At 34.4% G+C, this 20691-nt stretch overlaps 1 protein-coding gene across 3 annotated transcripts in view; it reads left to right on the top strand.

Moving 5' to 3' along the window:
* BOLL (boule homolog, RNA binding protein) overlaps positions 1-20691 on the top strand; it is a 58676-nt gene that overhangs the window by 7192 nt on the left and 30793 nt on the right. For 2 of the 3 annotated variants that reach the window (XM_017545177.2, XM_017545176.2), the window contains exons 3-7: positions 317-408; positions 2603-2657; positions 3970-4045; positions 7548-7675; positions 12049-12120. In XM_017545177.2, coding sequence (XP_017400666.1) covers positions 317-408; positions 2603-2657; positions 3970-4045; positions 7548-7675; positions 12049-12120 — 423 coding nt within the window. The remainder of the gene's footprint in view (positions 1-316; positions 409-2602; positions 2658-3969; positions 4046-7547; positions 7676-12048; positions 12121-20691) is intronic. The other variant, XM_037744523.1, reaches the window with a different exon arrangement.

The following is a 20691-nucleotide window of genomic DNA, read 5'->3' as shown; positions in this document are numbered from 1 at the left end:
CTAATACAAATTGGTTTTTTAAAAACTGGCCAGCTAGAGAACAAGAATCATTTAAAGATTTATTTAAACAGTGAGCATTATGGTTTTAAAATAATTCAGCTTAAATTTTTTATTGACATATACTAATTTAACAACATAGCTATTGCATAAAGCAAGGTATTTACATTTATTTTAATCACCTAGTGGTTTATGCACTGTTTTGATGATGGGAGGCATTTTTCATGCATCTTATCTATAACTTTCTGTCTCCAGAGCAAGCATAAGAATTATTCATCTTTTATCAACTAAAAAATGTTTTTTCTTTTTATGTCATTAGACAAATGAAAGTGATTTAAGAAAATTTTTTTCCCAGTATGGGTCTGTGAAAGAAGTGAAGATTGTAAATGACAGAGCTGGAGTATCCAAAGGGTTAGTATCACTATAGATTACATATAGAATTAACAACTCTATTTTTATTGGATTACTAGGTTTTGTATGCTAATTTACTTTGGTTCCATTTTCCAGTAGCGACTATCATGCCCTCTTCTTTCCTCTCACCTTTTGATTTCCTATTTTGTGTGTGTGTGTGTGTGTGTGTGTGTGTGTGTGTGTGTGTGTGGTTATGTGGACGTGTGTGTATATTTTGGAGGGAGGAGACACTAATATTTCTTAATTTGTTGGGAAGTTATTCTTGCATGGGTGGAGGGACCATTCAGTGTTAGGCAGCAAGCACTTAATGTGAGTAGCAGACATACATTAGCTGAGGAACCAGAAGCTAAAGGAATCAGATTCTTTTGGAATTATATCCCTGCTTTAGGCTATAGAGAGCTTTATTTGAAAACAGCTGACACCAAGAAATGTCTGTAGGTTGTGCCTCAGAGACCTAATTAGGGGACCAAAGTGAGAAATATAATTCTAATGAGAATGATTTTAATTGCCATGTCAATGGGAATCAAAATTGAGAAGAAAGCGATTGAATGTATCTTTAAATGTATAGAGCTATTTTAGTGGATTGCTATGTGTACAAAGCCAAATTTCAGAAAGGAAAAAGGTAGTTTGCATAGTGTACTCACTTAAGGAGTTGCACTACAAAGTTAAAGAAAATAGATAAGGCAGTAAAGGATTGTATTTATTTTCTTTGAAAAGAGGCAAGACATAGAAATTTACAAGCAGAAGAGACCCAGTGAGGTGGTATTAGTGAGAAACAACATTCAACAGATAGATACTCTGGAAGAGATTGGATTCTACAGAAAGGTTATTTTTAAACAGATAAGATGCATCCTCAGAATGCCAAACAATATTAAGATGAAGTGAGATTTACTGCTTTTGTTTGACTAACAGAATTTGCAATGTTTTGGTAATATCCACTTTTTATCATTGAAAAACACACATGAAAATGTAAACTGTATTTTATGCCTTTTCCACTGGGTGGTGTGTGTGTTCTACCAAAAAAAGTAGTCTAAAAATAATTCCTTTTTAATGTTTGGGCAAATAAAGAGAAATTTCTTTGTTTAAAAGAAGAAACTTTGTATGTGGTGCAGTAATTGTGAATTGAAGAAAATAGTAGAGAAGATATTTAGCATTACTTAGAAGAGTTTTCTTAAGTTATCTAAATAGCAATTATGCTTTGAGAGATACACTTTTTCTTTCTTTTTTCTCTACCTATTTTGGCGTTTTGGACATGGAGCACAACATTTATGTGTATTTGTATCTTGAACATTATATGAATTGTGCTTGAAGGTAGCCCTGAATGAAAAACATGAACTTGCCAGGTGCAGTGGCTCATGCCTGTAATCCCACACTTTGGGAGGCCAAGGCGGGCAGATCACAAGGTCAGGAGATCGAGACCATCCTGACTAACATAATGAAATCACGTCTCTAATAAAAATACAAAAAAATTGCCAAGTGTGGTGGCAAGCGCCTGTAGTCCCAGCTACTCAGGAGGCTGAGGCAGGAGAATCACTTGAACCCAGGAGGCAGAGGTTCCAGTGAGCCAAGATTGTGCCACTGCTCTCCATCCTGGGCAACAGAGCAAGACCTGTCTCAAAAAATAAAAAATAAAGAAAAAAGGAAAAGCATGAAATCTGGGTTTTATGTATTTTTAATTGATATTGTCTGGAAAATATACTAATAATTACATTATCAACTATATGTGTTAATAATGGTAATTAAACAATACATTTACAGTCATTTACCAATATAAGAAATTTTATTATGTTGAAATTTTTAATTTTTTAAAGTTATTTTTCTACTTTGATTTCTCTTAGCCAAACTTCTGTTAGCTTAAAAGTAGATTATTGCTCTGGATTGAAATTTATTGCATCCCAGTTTTTAAGCCACAGCATGAATCTCTTGTGCTTTTCTTCCTTACAGACAGTTGAGAGCTGAAGCTGTTTCAAGATCTCAGGGTTTTTTTTTTCCTTTTAGTTCCCTGACTCTAAGAGGAGGTGACAGTGTTAAGCTGTGAATGATCCTTCTAAAATTCCCACACTGGTGCAGCATAGAAAGTTGCTTACTCCAACAGTGGCCCACTATTTAAAAACAAAATTTTAAAAAATTTTGATATGATAATATTCCAAGAAAATGATTAATTAATCATTAATTAATAATCCTTGTTATTTAGGTATGGTTTCATTACTTTTGAAACACAAGAAGATGCACAAAAAATTTTACAAGAGGTATGATCTTTTGTTGTATTTAACTTTATTTCTGGAACTTTTTTATTTGAAACTAATCTTTTCATGGTTCAAATACAATAATCACTTGCTTTTTTAAAAAAAAAATTGCATCTTAACATTGGCATTGGTCTCTAGGAAACTTTTTCTGCAGAAGAGCAAATTCCAAAATTATTGCAAGTATGGTTGTGAAATTGTAATATAATGTTTCACTTTATTTATTTAAACTAAGAACTTGGGAATATGTCTTTTGCCAAGTGTTAATAGCATTTTGAATGTTTAAAAAACACTACAAACATGAATCCCAAAGTGAGGTGATCTGAAATGATTTCTCTCCTGTGAAAAATTTTATATAAACTAAGAATATTCACAGAAAAATGTCTATAGCCAGTAATTCAGTGTAATAACTTTAAGTTAAGGCAAATGTTTTAACTTTAAGTTAAAGCATTTAACTTTTTTAGAAAAAAAGTAGAATTTGAATTTGAATCATACGCAGTCAATTCTTATTATTTGTGGCAGTTATGTTCTATTCTGTAACATTACTAGGAACACTGAATTAGCAAATACTGAACTACTCTTTCTAGGAGAAATACAGGGTAAGGTTCCCAAGAATCTCTGGTCACAATATTGCTGTCAACCAATCAATATATGACCTTGTTTCATGTGTTTTTCCATTTAAAGGCATCATATATAATAGATTAATGGCTCATTAACATTGAACTCATGGCCAATAGCACTATAATTCATGCTTGAATTAAGCACATCTAATATATATCTTCTCATAAGGCCTGTGACAGTCTTCTTGTGCTAGCCAGCACTTCAGTACCACACATGGGGGCCATTTTAAATAGCAAAATCACCAACAAAAAGCACAAAAATCGAGAAAACGTGGCACTAAATAGCTCTTTCTTAGAGTATGAGCACTGGAACAGGAAGAAAGAGCATCACCTTATTTGACCTCAGCTGACAGCATGTGCGTCAGGCTACTCAAATTTTCCACCACTCTGCACATGTCCACTAATAACCTCAAAATTGCCACAAATATTAATTTTAGGGTTACAAATAAATTTTAGCAAACAGGCAAATTTACAAATACAGAATCCATGACTAATGAGGATTGACTGTATTACAAATAGGGATTTGCAGTCAGACCCAGATCTATTTCAATCTGAAGACTGCTCTTTCCCACTATTCCTTCCTGCTTTCAAAGAATGTTATAGTCTGAATTTTTGAAATTCTTTCTAACTAGTTTTTCCTTATTGATTTTATAAATAATAGAGCTAAAATAAAATAATTTCTTTTTTCTTTATTTTAGGCTGAAAAACTTAATTATAAGGATAAGAAGCTGAATATTGGTCCAGCAATAAGGAAACAACAAGTAGGGATCTCCCGTATGTATTGAGACCTAATGTATTTTTAAATATTTTTGCATGGTTCTTTTTTGAAATATTAGAGTTTTTATAGAACTTTATTTCAAATCATGTTTCTTTCATTTAATAAAGTTATTTTAGCAAAGTTGGTGGTCAAATGAATATTTTTTGCCACAAAATAATATATCTCAGTTTTTTTGGCTGGGGAAAAAATGTATATACACAATGATGCTTAAGTATATTCCATGTAGTTACATCATTAAAGGAAAAATCTTTTGTGATGAAAATATCATTTAAAATAGCAAAAGTAATTAGAAGTAATTTAATAATTTAGACTTACTAATAAGAAAAATTTTAATTAGAGAGTAATTTAAAATTAATCAGAGTAAACACATTGAAAGTGAAAACATAGAACTAATATCAGAAACTCAATGCATGCTACATACAGTAACCCAGCCAGATGTGTCATAATTTCAGGGGGGACAATCTTAGAGCTTTAGGAATTAGCTAAATTATGTATCTACCTTCCTCAAATTTCTCTAATGCTTTCAATTCTATTATTTTTTTCCTCACTCTATTTATTAACTTTTTACCTTTAATATTTATTAAAATCCCTAACACTGTTTGGCTAGAAGGAGAAATGTGATGTAAAATTAGTAACTAAATTATTTTCCCTTAGCCAAATCCTAGCGTCTACGGGGATGTTTAAAACATTGCCACAACTACAACAAAAGAGATTAACATATGTTAAGTTTAATTTTGACTTAGTATTTGTTAATTTAAGAGACAATCAAAGTATCTCCAGTAGGTTATTATAAAATGAAATGCACTAAATATGGCAGAATGCTGAATATTTTCAGACTACTGTTGTTACTTGCAAAGGTTAAGCTAGAACATACAGTAATGGTCCTTTAGCCCATTATCACCAGCAATCACCACTAAATAGAAATGTTCATAGTATGATCCACCAGTTGCTGAAATAGAAAATAAATCAGCACTATTCTGAATGCTTTCAAATATACAAATAGTTTTTTAAAAAACTATTTAGTGCAAGGGTCAGTGTTATTAGTTTTCATTTATTTCATTTAATCTTCATAGAAACCCATGAAGTATTATTATCTCTATTTTTGTAAATAGAAAATTCAGTCTCAAAAAGATAAAATCATTGTTTTAAAAATGTTTCTGCTGAAGTATTCCTAAAGCTAAAGGAGAGTTAATCTTGGCATGTTGTGGTTCCTAACCCGCTGTAGCATACTAGAATTGCAAATTTTCTCATGGTTTATTTTTAAAATCATGTATAATTTGCATTCTTTTCCATATCATATTGTTTATTTGAATACAAATGTTTATTTGAATACAAAAATGTTTTCCAAAAACAGCTGAATAAAACTTATTCTCTAGGAAGATTGCTATGTTCAGCCTCTGCTTTTTCATATCTCCTGGTTTGCCATCCATCCCTTATCCAACTTGGAGAAGTATGGGGTTAAATAGCCTAATGGTGAGTGGTAGCATTAGCCTTCAAATGCAGGACTGTTTAACTCCAAAGTTCTTTTGACTTTTCTCCAAAGAAAAATAGGTATTAAAAGTACATTTACAAATAAGGGATTCTTATCTTAGTTTTTTCTTACATCTGTCATTTCTTTCCATCTCCATTACCAACACTGAGTAATGGAGTCCCAGCCAACCACTTTGCTTACCTTAATTCCTGGAAAACCATCCTAAGTGGTCTCTCTAAATCCAATCCATCTACCTTCCAATCCATTGTTCACAAGGCAGCCAGAGTGATCTTTCAAAAGTACACCTCTAATTGTTTTATATTCAGCTTATTTTGAGGTATTGTTCCCTTTTCTTTCCATGCTTTAGCCATCTAGCCTTCTTTCAGTTCCAGAACATACTATATTCCTGTTCTCAGAATCTAATATTGTTTTCTTTACCTAGAATATTCTTTGCCATCCTATTAATTCTTTAGAGCTTAGCTGAAACATCATTTTATCACAAACGTTCCATATATATGTATATATAGAGAGATTTCACATAGGTTTTATACGTGTAATAATTAAAATGTTCAGTATTGTACTTTATACTGCCTTCTCATGTATTTATCAAAATTGTATTTAATTAATTGTGTGATCAACTAATGACTGTCTTTAGTCATTAGTTGTAACTTCTTTGAGGATACAGACCCATGCCATGTTTAATTTTTTAAATTTTTTGCTGTATCACTAGGGCCCAGTTCAATGCCTTGAAATAGTATGCACTGAAAATTTATTTATTTATTTAGCAGGTAAAGCATGGTTCATTGATTATCTTTTGGGGGGAATCCATGGACCTCCTGAATTGTGTGTAAAATTGTGTTTGTATATATATCTGAGGAAAAGGTCCCTGGCTTTCATCGAATTCTCGAAAGGATCTAATTAAGAACCACTAAAATAATAACAATACTAGATCACATACAGTGAAAATATAAAAGCTGAGGAGCAATAGTATTACTTAACATGGTAGGCTGGTGCTATTTAACATGTGGTTTGCAGACAGTGTCAGTTCATTGGAAGCTGTCAAAATGCAAATTCTTAGGCCCTGTCCCAGATTTACTGATTCCAAATCTCTTAAGATAAATCCCTGGAATTTGTATTTTAATAAACAATGTAGGTGATTCTAATTTATTTTAAATTTTGAGAAGCACTGGTGGAAGAAGCATTGTCAGTTTCACCAATTTATATAACCTTGCTGGTTAAGACCCTAATCTAATTTGACTAATTTAAGTTTTAAAGTCTCCTCCATGACAAAAAATATATATGTATATTATTTATTGTTTTTTGGTTTGGTGGAGGTGGTTATATAACTTGGCCTGGAAAAAGAGATGAGGACCCCAGACTAGCCACATGAAGACTTGCAGTCATGTTTGCAACAGCAGCAGTTGTCGCAGCAGGAGAGTAGATAAAAAATAGATCATAGAAAAGAGAGATAAAAGAGAGCCATAGCATGAATGAATGTTTGCTGGTAGGATAGCCAAAGAATTAGTAAGGTGGAACCAAAATGCCTTCAGGAAAGTAGAATCTTCTCCAACTTTACTGCCTCCATCATCTTTGGAGTTTCAGAAATAAAAGGTCTAGCCAAACATTAGAAACTTGAGTACAGTGTATGTAGTCTTCAAGTAACTTTAAATTATGCATAATTTATGTTTATACAAATAATTACTTTGCTGATGATAATCTAAATTGTTAAGCTCTTTGTAGCATTATTCTGGTGTTGGAATCTGAACTGATAAATTTTTAGTATTTGTTACTATTACTTATCTTTTCTTTTAATCACCTTAAACAAAAAGCTTTAAAGTATTGAGTTTAAAAATACATGCTTCAAAGATACTTTGACATAAGGAATTTTTTTTAAATACCTGTGTCATCCAATTTTTACTATAGCCACATAGGTTTATTAAGATAATATTTTTATGAAGGGTTTAGAAACTACAGTTTTAACAGTTAAATTGAACATTTCAATTATTATTATTTAATCTTTGCTTTAGGTTCTAGTATAATGCCAGCAGCTGGAACAATGTATCTAACAACTTCAACTGGATATCCTTATACTTATCATAATGGTGTTGCTTATTTTCATACTCCAGAGGTAACTTCTGTCCCACCACCTTGGCCTGTAAGTAATTTCATTTAAAAAGGATTTCCATCTATTACTATCAATTTTTTAATGTTTGCTTTATTTCTGAAATATTTCAACAATAGATAATTACATATAATAATATAACACACATCTCTACAAACCAAATTTAATAGACATCAACATTTTGCCATATTTACTCAAGTTCTTAAAATGGGAAGTAAAGTAAGACAGCTTCAGGCCAGTTCTCCTTATCCCCACCTCCTTACCCTCTTTCCCTCTTCAGAAGTAAGCAGAATATCTTTCCTATTCATTTTAGATATTTTTACTACAAATATATGTATTCATAAATGACATATAGTATTGCTTTGGTGGTTTTCAAATATTGTACAAATAATCTGGTTTTTATACTCAGCATTATATTTTTTAGATCAAACCATGTTTATCTCTTTTTAGATTATGTCATATTGATCCTTATATATCTAATTCACCTTTTTAAATATTTTATAACATTCCATTGTATGAGTGGATTACAATTTTTTATATTCCTCTATTGATGGACATTTTAAGTTTTTTCTACAAACAAGGCTACATTGAATATCCAGATCTTATATGTATTATGTGAGAGTTTTTCTAGAGCAGTGATTTTCTTTTTTTTTTTTTTTTTTTTTGAGACGGAGTTTCACTCTTGTTACCCAGGCTGGAGTGCAATGGCGAAATCTCGGCTCGGCGCAATCTCGGCTCACCGCAACCTCCGCGTCCTGGGTTCAGGCAATTCTCCTGCCTCAGCCTCCTGAGTAGCTGGGATTACAGGCATGTGCCACCATGCCCAGCTGATTTTTTGTATTTTTAGTAGAGACGGGGTTTCACCATGTTGACCAGGATGGTCTCGATCTCTTGACCTCGTGATCCACCCGCCTTGGCCTCCCAAAGTACTGGGATTACAGGCGTGAGCCACGGCGCCCGGCCTAGAGCAGTGATTTTCTAAGGTTTGCTTATTATATAAATTCTCTTATATAAATTTCTCTAAATTTTTTGAAATAATATGAGTACACTCACTCATGTTTAAAGTTGCTATCTGGAATTTATTGTAGTTTAAATAGTTTAGGAATATTGTATATTATAGATTTATATATTTTCATCAAAACTTTGTATCTGTAAATTTAGCTTATTTTAATAGTGGACAGTATCTGCTCTATAACTCAGTTAACAAAACCAGTCAACCAAATAAAACTACTGAATAAAACTTTCTATTAGAAAATTCCAACTTTATTTTTAAACTAAAATAAATGAACTAATATGTATCCATGTGACCTTCAGCTAATTTAAGTTTGTTCCCTAGATAAAATAGTATTATCTCTCCCTTCATATTTCTTATACAAGCTCTTTCTGCTTTGCCTTCTCTCATTTCTCAGGGCATTGCCCTCTTGAGTTGTGTGTCTGTTTGATGCCCTGTTGTTATTATATAATAACATTATAGCAAGATCCAGAAGAAGTGAGAAATATGCCTTTCTTTAGGGAAGCAAAAGAGTGATGCTGAAGGTGGAGTTTTTAAAAGAAGAATCTATGTTACACAGACACAGTCATGGGTGGATCACATCAAAAAGGAGTACATATGAAGTTTAGAATCTGAAAATTGGTACTCTTAAAGTTATTCATGTCCATGTATTACTGGAAAATTTTGTGCTTCCCTAATGTACCTTGGTCTAGGCAAGGATATATACATAGAATTTCACATTCATGAAGTGTGCACATTTCGACTAGATGTTGCCAAATAGCTTTTGAAAGATATTTTAAATCCTAGCCAACAGTTTATGACAGCCCCAATTTTTCCATAAGCTGCCAACCCTTAAAATTACCAGATTTTTACATTTATACCAATATTATTTTATGCAGTGGTATTTTATTTTTATTTGTCTAACTTCTAGTAATATTGAATATATTTTCGTATATTTATGGTCATTCCACTTTCTTCTGTGAGCTGCCTGTTCATATCCATTGTCCATTTTTCTATTGGGGTGATTTGTTTTTAATCTTGAGTTTATTACATGAATTTTGTGGGTTGTCAATATCTTCTTCCAATTTATGGCTTGTCCATTAACTCTTTTTAATCTTTTTCTCATAAAAAAAATTATTGTTTTTTTGCTCTGTTACAAGATTTTTATCTTCTTTTTTGTTTTATTTTTTACTACAAGAATATAGCTATTCTATTTTTTATTTTTAATTCTATATTATTGCCACTTTTCACTGCCAGATCTTAAATCTTGAATTTATGTATTAACTAATCCATCTGTTTCCTACTATTTTGAAATTAATCCTCTGCCAAATACTAAGTTCCCATGTGTATGGGTCTTTTTTTCTGCTCTCTATTTTGTTCCATTGGTATATTTGTTTCCCTTGCCCAATTCTAATTATTTTGACTTTATAATGAGTCTTGAAATCTTAAAGGACTTTGTTCTTCTTCAGGATTCTCTCATCTATCCTTATGTCTTTGCTTTTATAAGTATACATTTTATAATTCAGCTTGTTTAGTTCTGTGAAAAGCCCTTGTTTTTTTTTTTATTAGAATTATGTTAAATAGTGTGGATAACTTGGAACATTTCAGTATTTTAAAATATTGACTCTTTATATCCCTGAACATGATACATTTCTCCATTTATTTGTCTTCTTTCACTTCTATCCATAAAAAAAGTTTTCTTTCTCCATAAAAAAGCTTGACACATCTTTTGTTGAATTTATTCTTAGTGCACTATAGTTTTGTTGCTTTCATGAAAGCTGTTTTTTAAATCATGTTTTCTAATAGATTATAGCTGATGTATAGCAGTGCTCTTGATTTTTCAATATTGATATTGTATCAGCAACCCTGCCAAACTCTCATTTACACAATTATTTATGATTCGGTATACTTCTAATCCTTTCACTTCTGTTTTTCCCAGAGTTTTTGCACTGATGGTATCTCTGCTACAGTATTGATAGAGTGAAAACATCATGACCTTGTTCTTCAAAAAGGAAGCAAGTTCAATGATTCACCATTAAGCTTTACATGTGTGCATATACATATACATACATATGATAAATTTATAAGTGAAAAATCTATGTATATATACATATAAATACATACATATGCACATATATATATGTATATGTATACACACACAAACAGAGAGAGAGACACACACACACACACGCATACTTTGTAGGTTTTGGAAGATACTCTTAACCAGAATTTCTCAATCTTAGTGCTGTTGACATTTTGAGCCAGATGATTTCTTGAGGAACTGTCCTGTGCACTGTAGGGTGTTTAGAAGTGTCCCTAGGCTCCTCATAGTTATGACAATCAAAAATGTCCCCCAACATTGCTAGATGTTCCCTAGAGGACAAAATCATTCATGCTTGAGAGTTACTGCCCTAAATAAATTAAGGAAGCTACTTTCTACTATTTGTTAAGAGTTTTTAATCACAAAAAGGTATGGAATTTTAACAAATACATTTTCTGTCTCTGCTGAAATTATAATTTTTCTCCTTTAATCTATTAATATAGCAAATTACATTATTATTTTCTAATATTAATCTGTGATACAGTTTTATTAGCATATCATAGTATGTGAATTGTACAAAACTATGATACTTTTCTTCAGTTTTCAGGGTCTGAACCTTAAAACAATATAAGTTAGATCCCACCACATTAGAGACTGAATTTTAATTGCTGTATTAGAGCCAGTTTTACTATCTTGCAACACAACTTGCCTATTTGAATAATGATCCGGTTTTAAGTAATCTGTTTTGGGGCTTAAAAGAGTAAACCCAAAAAGTGAAAGATCACTTTGAATAATCAAGTGTTACCTGTACTTTTTTCAGACTTAGATTTTTCACTTATTAATTTATCAACCTATTAACTCATTTAAATGTCAAATTACTAAAATAAAAATAAATATCTTTGCTTTAATTACATATATAACAAAGGAATAGAACATTGATTATTTGTAACTAGTGGGAAAATTAGTTACGGCTATTCATTCAGTTCTAAATAATATTATAAACATTAACTGGTTACTGCTGGTCCCCACAATGAAAACGGGCAGTGTCAGCCTAAGTGTTGCTGTCATTTTCTTCTAAGTGTTCTCTTAGAACTATATTTTCATAATCTTTGGAGGAAAAAGTTGGAAAAGCAACTTTTCTGATGGTTGTTTTAGCATTACTATGGAAATTAAACTACATGGAAGTAAGGATACTGTGATGATTTTAATAAAGAGACTTAGCAGAGTTGGTAATATCAATAAGAGGTAGAAAAATAACATTTCTAATCATAAACCAGAAGTTGACTGGGTTTAGGTAATAATTTGAGATTAATTTTATTGTGAGCTATTTTAAAGGCTTCTGCCTAATTTTTCTATTTTTCCATCCTCTTATAGTCACGTTCTATATCTAGCTCCCCTGTGATGGTAGCTCAGCCCATTTATCAGCAACCTGCATATCACTACCAGGTAAACACAAATTACAATTAAAATTCTCTCTGAAACTTTCAGTCCTTTCTTAGGTAACTTTCATTTATTTCTCATGCAACAATTCTACTAATTACAAAGAGATAGCTCATTAGAGAAATATGAATCAAAACCACCATGAGATACCATCTCACACCAGTCAGAATGGCTATTATTAAAAAGTCAAGAAATAACAGATGCTGGTGAGTTTACAGAAAACAGGAACATTTATACACTGTTGATTGGAATGTAAATTAGCTCAACCATTGTGGAAGGCAGTATGGAGATTCCTCAAAGAACTAAAAGCAGAACTACCACTCGACCCGTTACTGGGTATATACCCAAAGGAATATAAATCATTCTACCATAAAGACACATGCATGCAAATGTTCATTGCAGCACTATTCACAATAGCAAAGACATGGAATCAACCTAAATGCCCATCAATGACAGATGAATAAAGAAAATGTGGTACATATACACCAAAGAATACTATGCAGCCATAAAAAAGAATTAGATCATATCTTTTGCAGGGACATGGATGGAGCTGGAGGCTACCCTTAGCAAACTAACAGAGGAACAGAAAAACAAACACCACATGTTCATTTATCATTTCTTTGCATTGGGAACATTCAGTAGCCTCCTTCTAGCTGTTTGAAACTATGTATTATTGTTAACTATAATCATCCTATAGTGGTATAGAACACTAGAACTTATTCCTCCTATCTAGCTGTAATTTGGGGACTTTTTTGTGGGGGTTTTCTTTGTGTTTTTTTATTTTTATTTCCATAGGTTTGTGGGGATTCGGTTCTTTAGCGGTGATTTGTGAAATTTTGGTGCACCCATCACCCTTGCAGTATACACTGAACACAATTTGTAGTCTTTCATCTCTCACCCCCTTCCCACCCCTTCCCCCTAAGTCCCCAAAGTCCATTGTATCATTCTTATGCCTTTGTATCCTCATAGCTTAGCTCCCACTTATAACTGAGAATATAGAATGTTTGGTTTTCCATTCCTGAGGTAGCTGTAATTTTGTATCCTTTCACAAACCTCTCCCTGTTTTTCCTTTCCCTCTATCCTTCTCAGTCCCTAGTATTCTTTTTACTTCTATGAGATAAACTTTTTTATTTAATAGCACACGGTACTGTTTATTGTGATGCTCAGTGGACAACATCTGTAAACCAGCTTACTGCATTGATGACAGTTGCAACCCATGCTAAGGCAGTTTTATTACATTAAAAAGGGATTAGGGTGGGAGTTACATTCATTTATTTGTGACAGCAATGGGACCTGAATTCAGAGCTTTGCAAGCATATGCAGCTTTTGCATCACTTCATTATTTGAGAGTTTGTTTCCTTTAAGAACAACAACAACAAAAATGCCTTCTTGCCATACTTAAGTCTCAATGCAGCATATGCAAAAACAGGAATACAGCAGAGGACAAGCTATTCTCTTCTAAACATGGCTCAAACAGTAGTGAAAAAGACTTGGAAACTTATCATTTATTACAAGAAAGGGGGGAAAAAAGAAACCTTTTCTTTTTTGTAGATATCTGTGCAGGTGGCAGATTTTTGAGATCAGTGTTTTTTAGTTTCCACATATGAGTGAGAACATGTGGTGTTTAACTCTCTGTTCCTGGCTTATTTCACTTAACATAATGACCTCCAGTTCCATCCATGTTGCCATGAGTGATAGGATTTTATTCTTTTTCATAACCAAATAGTATTCCGTCATATATATATATATATATATATATACCACATTTTCTTTATTCGTCTGTTGTTGGACACCTATGTTGATTCCATATTTTGGCTATTGTGAATAATGCTGTAATAAACATGGGGGTGCTGATGTATCTCTGATACAACGATTTCCTTTTTTCCAAATACATTCCCAGTAGTGGGATTACCAGATCATACGCTAGTTCTATTTGTAGTTTTTCAGGGACCTCCATACTATTCTCAATAGTGGTTGTACTAATTTGCATTCCCACTAACAGGGTAAAAGAGTTCCCTTTTCTCTACATCCTCACCAGCATTTATTATTTTTGTCTTTTTGAAATAACCATCCTAATTGAGATGAGAAAATACCTCTTTGTGGTTTTGATTTAGTTTCCTGATAATTAGTGATGTTGGGCATTTTTTCATATATTTGTTAACCATTTCTTGTCTTTTGTGAAATATCTGTTCAGATCATTTGCCCATTTTTAATGTTTATTTTTTGTTTGTTTGTTTTGCTGTTGAGATGTCTCAGTTCCTCGTATATTTTGGATATTAATTCTGTGTCAGATAAGTAGTTTACAGATGTTTTCTCCCATTCAACATGATATCTCTTCACTTTGTTGATTGTTTTCTTCACTGTGCAGGGAATTTTTAGTTTAATATAATCAAACTAATGGAATGAATTAGGGAGAATTCCCTCTGCTTCAATTTTTTGTAATAGTTTGTGAAGACCTGGTATTCTTATCTAAAGGTTTGGTAGAATTCAGCCATGTAGTTCTGGACTTTCCTTTGTTGGAAGACATTGTAATTACTGATTCAATTTTGTTACTTGTTATTTGTTTCTTAAGGTTTTCAATTTCTTCTTGGTTCAGTCTTGGTAGGTTGTGTATGTTCAGGAGTTTATCTGTTTCTTCTAGGTTTTCTAATTTATTAGCATGTAGTTGTTCATAGTAGTCTCTAATGATCCTTTGTATTTCTGTGGTATCCATTGTGATGTCTTTTTCATTGCTGATTTTATTTATTTGAGTCTTCTTTCTTTTTTTCTAAGGCTAGCTAATGGTTTGTCGGTTTTGTTTTTCTTTTTAAAAATCAACCTTTTGTTTTATTAATATTTTGTATTGTTTTGTAGTCTCAACATTGTTTATTTCTGCTCTGATTAATATTTCTTTTCTTCTACTAATTTTGGGTTTTGCTTGTTCTTGCTTTTCTAGTTCCTAGAGGTACATTGTAAGGGTGTTTGTTTGAAATATTTCTAGTTTTTTTGATGTAAGCATTCATTGCTATAAATTTGCCTTAATACTGCTATTGTTGTGTCCCATAGGTTTTGGTATGTTATGTTTCTATTTTCATTCTTAATTTCTTCCTTCACCCACTGGTCATTCAGGAGTATGTTGCTTAATTTCCATAGCTTGGTATAGTTTTTCTTGCTATTGATATCTTGTCTTGTTTTATTTCATTTTGGTCAGTTAAGGTACTTGATATGATTTCAGTTTTTTTAATTTCTTGAGATTTGTTTTGTTTCCTAAAATGTTGTCATTCTGGAGAATGTTTCATGTGCTGATGATATTTTGCAGCTATTCAGTTAAACGTTCTCTAAATGGCTGTTAGGTCTGTTTGGCCTATGATGCAGGTTAAATCCAAGTTTCTTTGTTTATTTTCTGTTTTTGTGGGGTTTTTTGTTTTTTGTTTTTTTGAGATGGAATGTCACTCTGTCACCCCAGCTGGAGTGCAATGCTGTGATATAGGCTCACTGCAACCTCCACCTCCTGAGTTCAAGCTATTCTCCTGCCTCAGCCTCCTCAGTAGCTAGGATTACAGGCACACACCACCATGCCTGGCTAATTTTTGTATTTTTAGTAGAGATGGGTTTTCACCATGTTGGTCAGGCTAATCTGAAACTCCTGAACTTGTGACATACCCACCTCAGCCTCAGCCTCCCAAAATGCTGGGATTACAGGCATGAGCCACAGTGTCCAACCTGTTTATTTTCTTTCTATGTGATCTATACAGTGCTGAGAGTGGCATATTGAAGTCCCCAACTACTATTTTATTGGGGTCTCTCCCTCTCTCTTTAGGTCAAATAAGACTTGCATTATATTATCTATGTGCTTTGGTGTTGGGTGCATATATATTTACAATTGTTATATTTTCTTGCTAAATTGATCCCTTTATTAAATGGTCTTCTTTGCCTCTTTCTAAAACTTTTAACTTGAAGTTAGTTTTGTTTGATATAAGTATAGCTACTCCTGCCCGCTTTGGTTTCCATTTGCATGGAACATGTTTTTCCATCCCTTCACTTTCAGTCTATGTGTGTCTTTACAGTTAAGGTGAGTTTCTTTTAGGTAGCATATAATTGGGTCTCTCTTTTTTATCTATTCAGCCAATGTCTGTCTTTTAAATGGAGAATTTAACCCGTTTGCATTCGGGGTTATTATTGATTGGTGAGGACTTACTCCTGTCATTTTTTTTATTGTTTTCTGGTTTTTTTGCATATCTTTTGTTTCTTATTCTTTCTCTTATTGGTGATTTTTGGCAGCTGGTTTCTCTGTAGTAATAAGATTTTATTCTTTTCTCTTTGTCCTTTGTGTAGTGGCTCTCCCAGTGAATTTTATAGTTTTGCATGTTTCATGATGGTGGTTATCACCTTTTCACTTCCTGATGTAAGACTCCCTTGAGTATTTTCTTATAAGGCCAATCTTGTGGTGATAAATTCTCTTCAGTTTTTGCTTGTCTATGAAAGAGCTAGGTTTTTTAGAGATGGAGTATAGTGGCATGCTCATAGCTCACTGCAACATCAAACTTTTGAGCTCAAGAAATTCCTCCCACCTTAGCCTGCCACATAGCTGAGACTGCAGGCATGTGCCATGCTGGCTAATTTTTTTTAAGAGATAGGGTCTTGCTGTGTTGCCCAGTCTGGTCTCAAATTCCTGGGCTCAAGCATCTTCCTGCCTCAGTCTCCCAAATCACTGGGACTACAGGTGTGAGCCACTACACCTGGACTTGTGAAAGACTTTATTTCTCCTTCAATTCTGAAGGATAGCTTTACTAAGTACAATATTCTTGGCTGGGAGGTTTTTTCTTGGGTTTTTTGAATATATCATCCCATTCCCCCTGGCCTGTAAGACTTCTGCTAAGAAATCTGCTGTTATTTCTTTAATTGTGACTTGACACTTTTTTCTTGCTGCTTTTAAAATTCTTCTTTTTAAAATGAAAAAATAAACTATTATTTCATTAAAACACGTTTGATGAAATAAGAGCAGAAAACTTTCTTTTTCTGCTCTTATTTCATCAAACGTGTTTTCCTCACCTTTTGCCTTCTCTTTTTTTTCTGGAATGCCCATTATATGAATCAATATTTATCCTTTTCATGGTATCTTATAAATCCTGTAGGTTTTCTTCATTCTTCATTTTTTCTTTTCTGCCTGTGTTATTTCAAAAGATCTGCCTTGAAGTTCAGAAATTCTTTCTTCTTCTTAGTCTAGTGTGTTGTTGAAATTATCGGTTGTATTTTTATTTCATTCATTGATTTCTTCAGCTCTAGGATATCTGTTTGTTTGTTTGTTTATACCTCTTTGTTAAATTTCTCATTCAAATTATGAGTTGTTTTCCTGATTTTGTTGAATTGTCTTATCTATATTCGCTTGTATCTCACTGAATTTCCTTCAGATTATTATTTTGAATTCTTTTTCTGGCATTATGAAATACATATAAATATTTCTGTATGATTGGGGTCTGTTAATAGGAATTATTGTTTTCATTAGAGGTGACATGTTTCCTTGATGGTTGATGTGTCCCTACATTGATCTCTACACATCTGGTATGAAAGTCACCTTTTCAAATTTGGAGTAGGTTTCATAGGGGAAGACTTATTTCCATGAATGGGTCTTGGGGTGTTGGTTCAGTGGGATGCATTGCCCTTGGTTCTAGGTGGACACACTAGTGTAGTCTCTGTGTAGTCTCAAGCTGTAATCCTCTCTGGTTGTGTTTGGAGGTTTCTCAGTGATCTAGGACAAGAAAGTCTGTGACAATGGTGGTGGGGCTTTGCCAGGGGTGGGCTTGCTGGGCTGTTGCTCAGGTCAGGGTTGTATACATGATCATGGTAAGTCTGGCTCACTGGGCTTGGGGCCACAAGGCTGTTACTCTGGCTGAGAGCACGGGCATGTAATTTCTCAGCCAGCCTGGGGTAGTGCCTGGGGTAGTCTGTGGGACTGTTTCTCAGGTCAGGTATACAGGCACATGGCTCCTTGACTGGTCTGGGGGTGTGTCTGCTGGGGGCAACCCATGGGACTGTTTCTCAGGCCTGCAACACAGCTGCATGGCCATTTAGTTGGCCAAGGATATGTTTGTCAGGGGCTATTTCTCCAGCTTGGGATGCAGGTGCACAACTGCTCACCTGGCCAAGGGGCATGTCGGCTGGGGGTGGCCCATGGAGCTATTTCTCAAGTCTGGGACATAGGCACAGGGTGGATCACCTGGCCTAGAAATGTTTCTGTGAGGGCTGTTCCATAGGTCCAGGATACAGGCACAGGGCTACTTGGTCGGCCTGGGATCGTGCCCACTGAAAGTGGACTATGGGGCTGCTTCTCAGGCCTGGGACACAGGCTCAAGGCTGCTCAGCTGTCCTAGGGATGTGTCTTCTGGAGGGGTGGGCATGAGGCCATTTCTTAGGCCTGAGGCATGGACACAGCCATTCCCACTCTCCTGGGGACGTTTCTGCCAGGGGAAGTTTCCAGAGCTATTTCTTGGGCTCTAATTCCATACACAGAGCAGATCAGAGGCTTATCTGCAGAACATGAGGCACCTCTGGGTGGTTTCTCAGCCCTGTATGCAGATGTGTAACTATTCAGCTGCTATGAGGATTGAGGACCTCTTTTGCTCAAGGGGTTGCAGCAGTTGGACCAGCTCAAGAGTGGATTCACCCTGGGCAAGACAGCCAGATTGTCCCTCTAGCTGGAAGTGAAGGCAACAGAAGTTGGTTTCCCTACGGTACAGAACCAGAATCAGCCAATCTTGAGCCTCAGGTTCCATGCTGCCTGGGGTGTGTTCAGCCACTGGTATGCACTTGGCAGAATGAAAATTGAACCCCAGTACTGGAGACGTGCAATAGCTACTGGCCCCCTAGAAGAGGGAGCACTTCAGAGGTGGCTATGGCCTCGAGATGCTATCATGCTGCAGCAGCTTGGCTCACAGGGTGGGGTTGAGAGGGTGAGGAGTACACACTTTGTACTCCTAATTTGGGGCAATACGGCCACAAATTCCCAGCAGCTCTCCAAACTGTGAGACTGTGGCATTCTCCTGTTGCAAGGAGTGTAGATGTCTGCAGTAGCAATGCAGGCTGGTGGGGATCTTCTGCTTACCTTTTCCCTGCAATGAGAAATTGCAGAACACCAGGCAGATCCAATCCTATCGGGAAAGAAGGGGTTGCAGAGGCTGAGTGGCTCCAGGCTGCGCTTCCGGATTTGCAGTCACCACAGGTGTTTCTCCACTCCCCTGCTGCACTCCAGCACTCTCCCTCTGATGCTCCTGTCAAATTGTAGCTGTTTATTTGTTGCCTTAGTCCTTTCTTGTGGCAAGGTGGGGAGCCAGTGGAAAATGAATGCCAGGCATCTCTGGTCAGCCATATTGCTGACATCATGCTTCTCTTTTTTACAACGGAACTAAACAATGTCATACAAGAAGATGGACTCTTTGCTTTCTTTTACCAAATACAATGAGGTCAGTTTTGGTCCCCTGACTAACATTTAATCTAAAAAGTCTTTAGCAATAATTCCCCAAGTAAGATATAGGTATTGGATGAAAGTTGGTTTTTTAATGTTAACATATGTCAGTTTTTCACATAATTTACATTAAAGTAAATAATTTATATTAAAGTAAATAATATATTAAAGTAAATAATATTTAATTTATATTAAAGTAAATAATATATTATGACATCCTCTTTCAGTTAACCAGGACTCTTCATCAATTCTAGTAAGAAATTGGGGATAAGTGAACTATAATGCCAAACCATTTTGGTCCAGAGCAAGGTCATCGAACTATGGTTTGCAGACCAAACTCCAGCCAGCAGACTGTTTTTGTAAATAAAGCATTATTGGAACACAGCCACATTTGTTTACTTATTGTCTGTGGCTCCTTTTCTGCTACAGTGTATGAGCTGAATAGTTGCAGATACTCCTTTTTTCCCCCTTATCCCAACCCTAGGCAACCAGTCATCTACTTACCTGTTTTTCTAGATTTGCCTATTCTGGATATATTCTATAAAATGAATCATGCAATATGAGGTCTTTTGTGACTGGCTTCTTACATTTAGCATAATGTTTTGAAGATTTATCTATGTGATGGCATGTCTCAGTACTTCATTCTTGAATAATATTCAATTATATGGCTGCACTATATACCACATTTTGTTTATACATTCATCAGATGATGGACACTTGAGTTGTTTTCATCTTTTGACTGTTATAAATAATGCTGCCATGGACATTCACATACAAATTTTTATGTAGACATATATTTTTATTTTTATTAGGTATTATAACTAGAGTGGAATTGCTGGGTCATATGATAACTCTATGTTTAACCTTTTAAAGAAATGTCAGACTATTTTCAAAAGGGCTGCACCATTTTACATTCCCAACAGCAGATTTTGAGGGCTCTAATTTCTCCACATACCCCTCAACACTTAAAATATACTTTTTTGATTAAAGCCATCCTAGTGGGTATGAAGTGGTGTTGTATTATTGTTTTTATTTTTATTTCTCTGAAGGCTAGTGGTGTTGAGCATTATTTCTTGTGTTTATTGGCCATATGTATATCTTCTTTGGAGAAAAGTCTATTCATATCATTTGGCTGT

This window comes from Cebus imitator, unplaced genomic scaffold, assembly GCF_001604975.1.
Source record: "Cebus imitator isolate Cc_AM_T3 unplaced genomic scaffold, Cebus_imitator-1.0 Scaffold178, whole genome shotgun sequence".
Classification (NCBI taxonomy): Eukaryota; Metazoa; Chordata; class Mammalia; order Primates; family Cebidae; genus Cebus; species Cebus imitator.
This window is presented reverse-complemented; position numbering and strand designations above follow the sequence as displayed.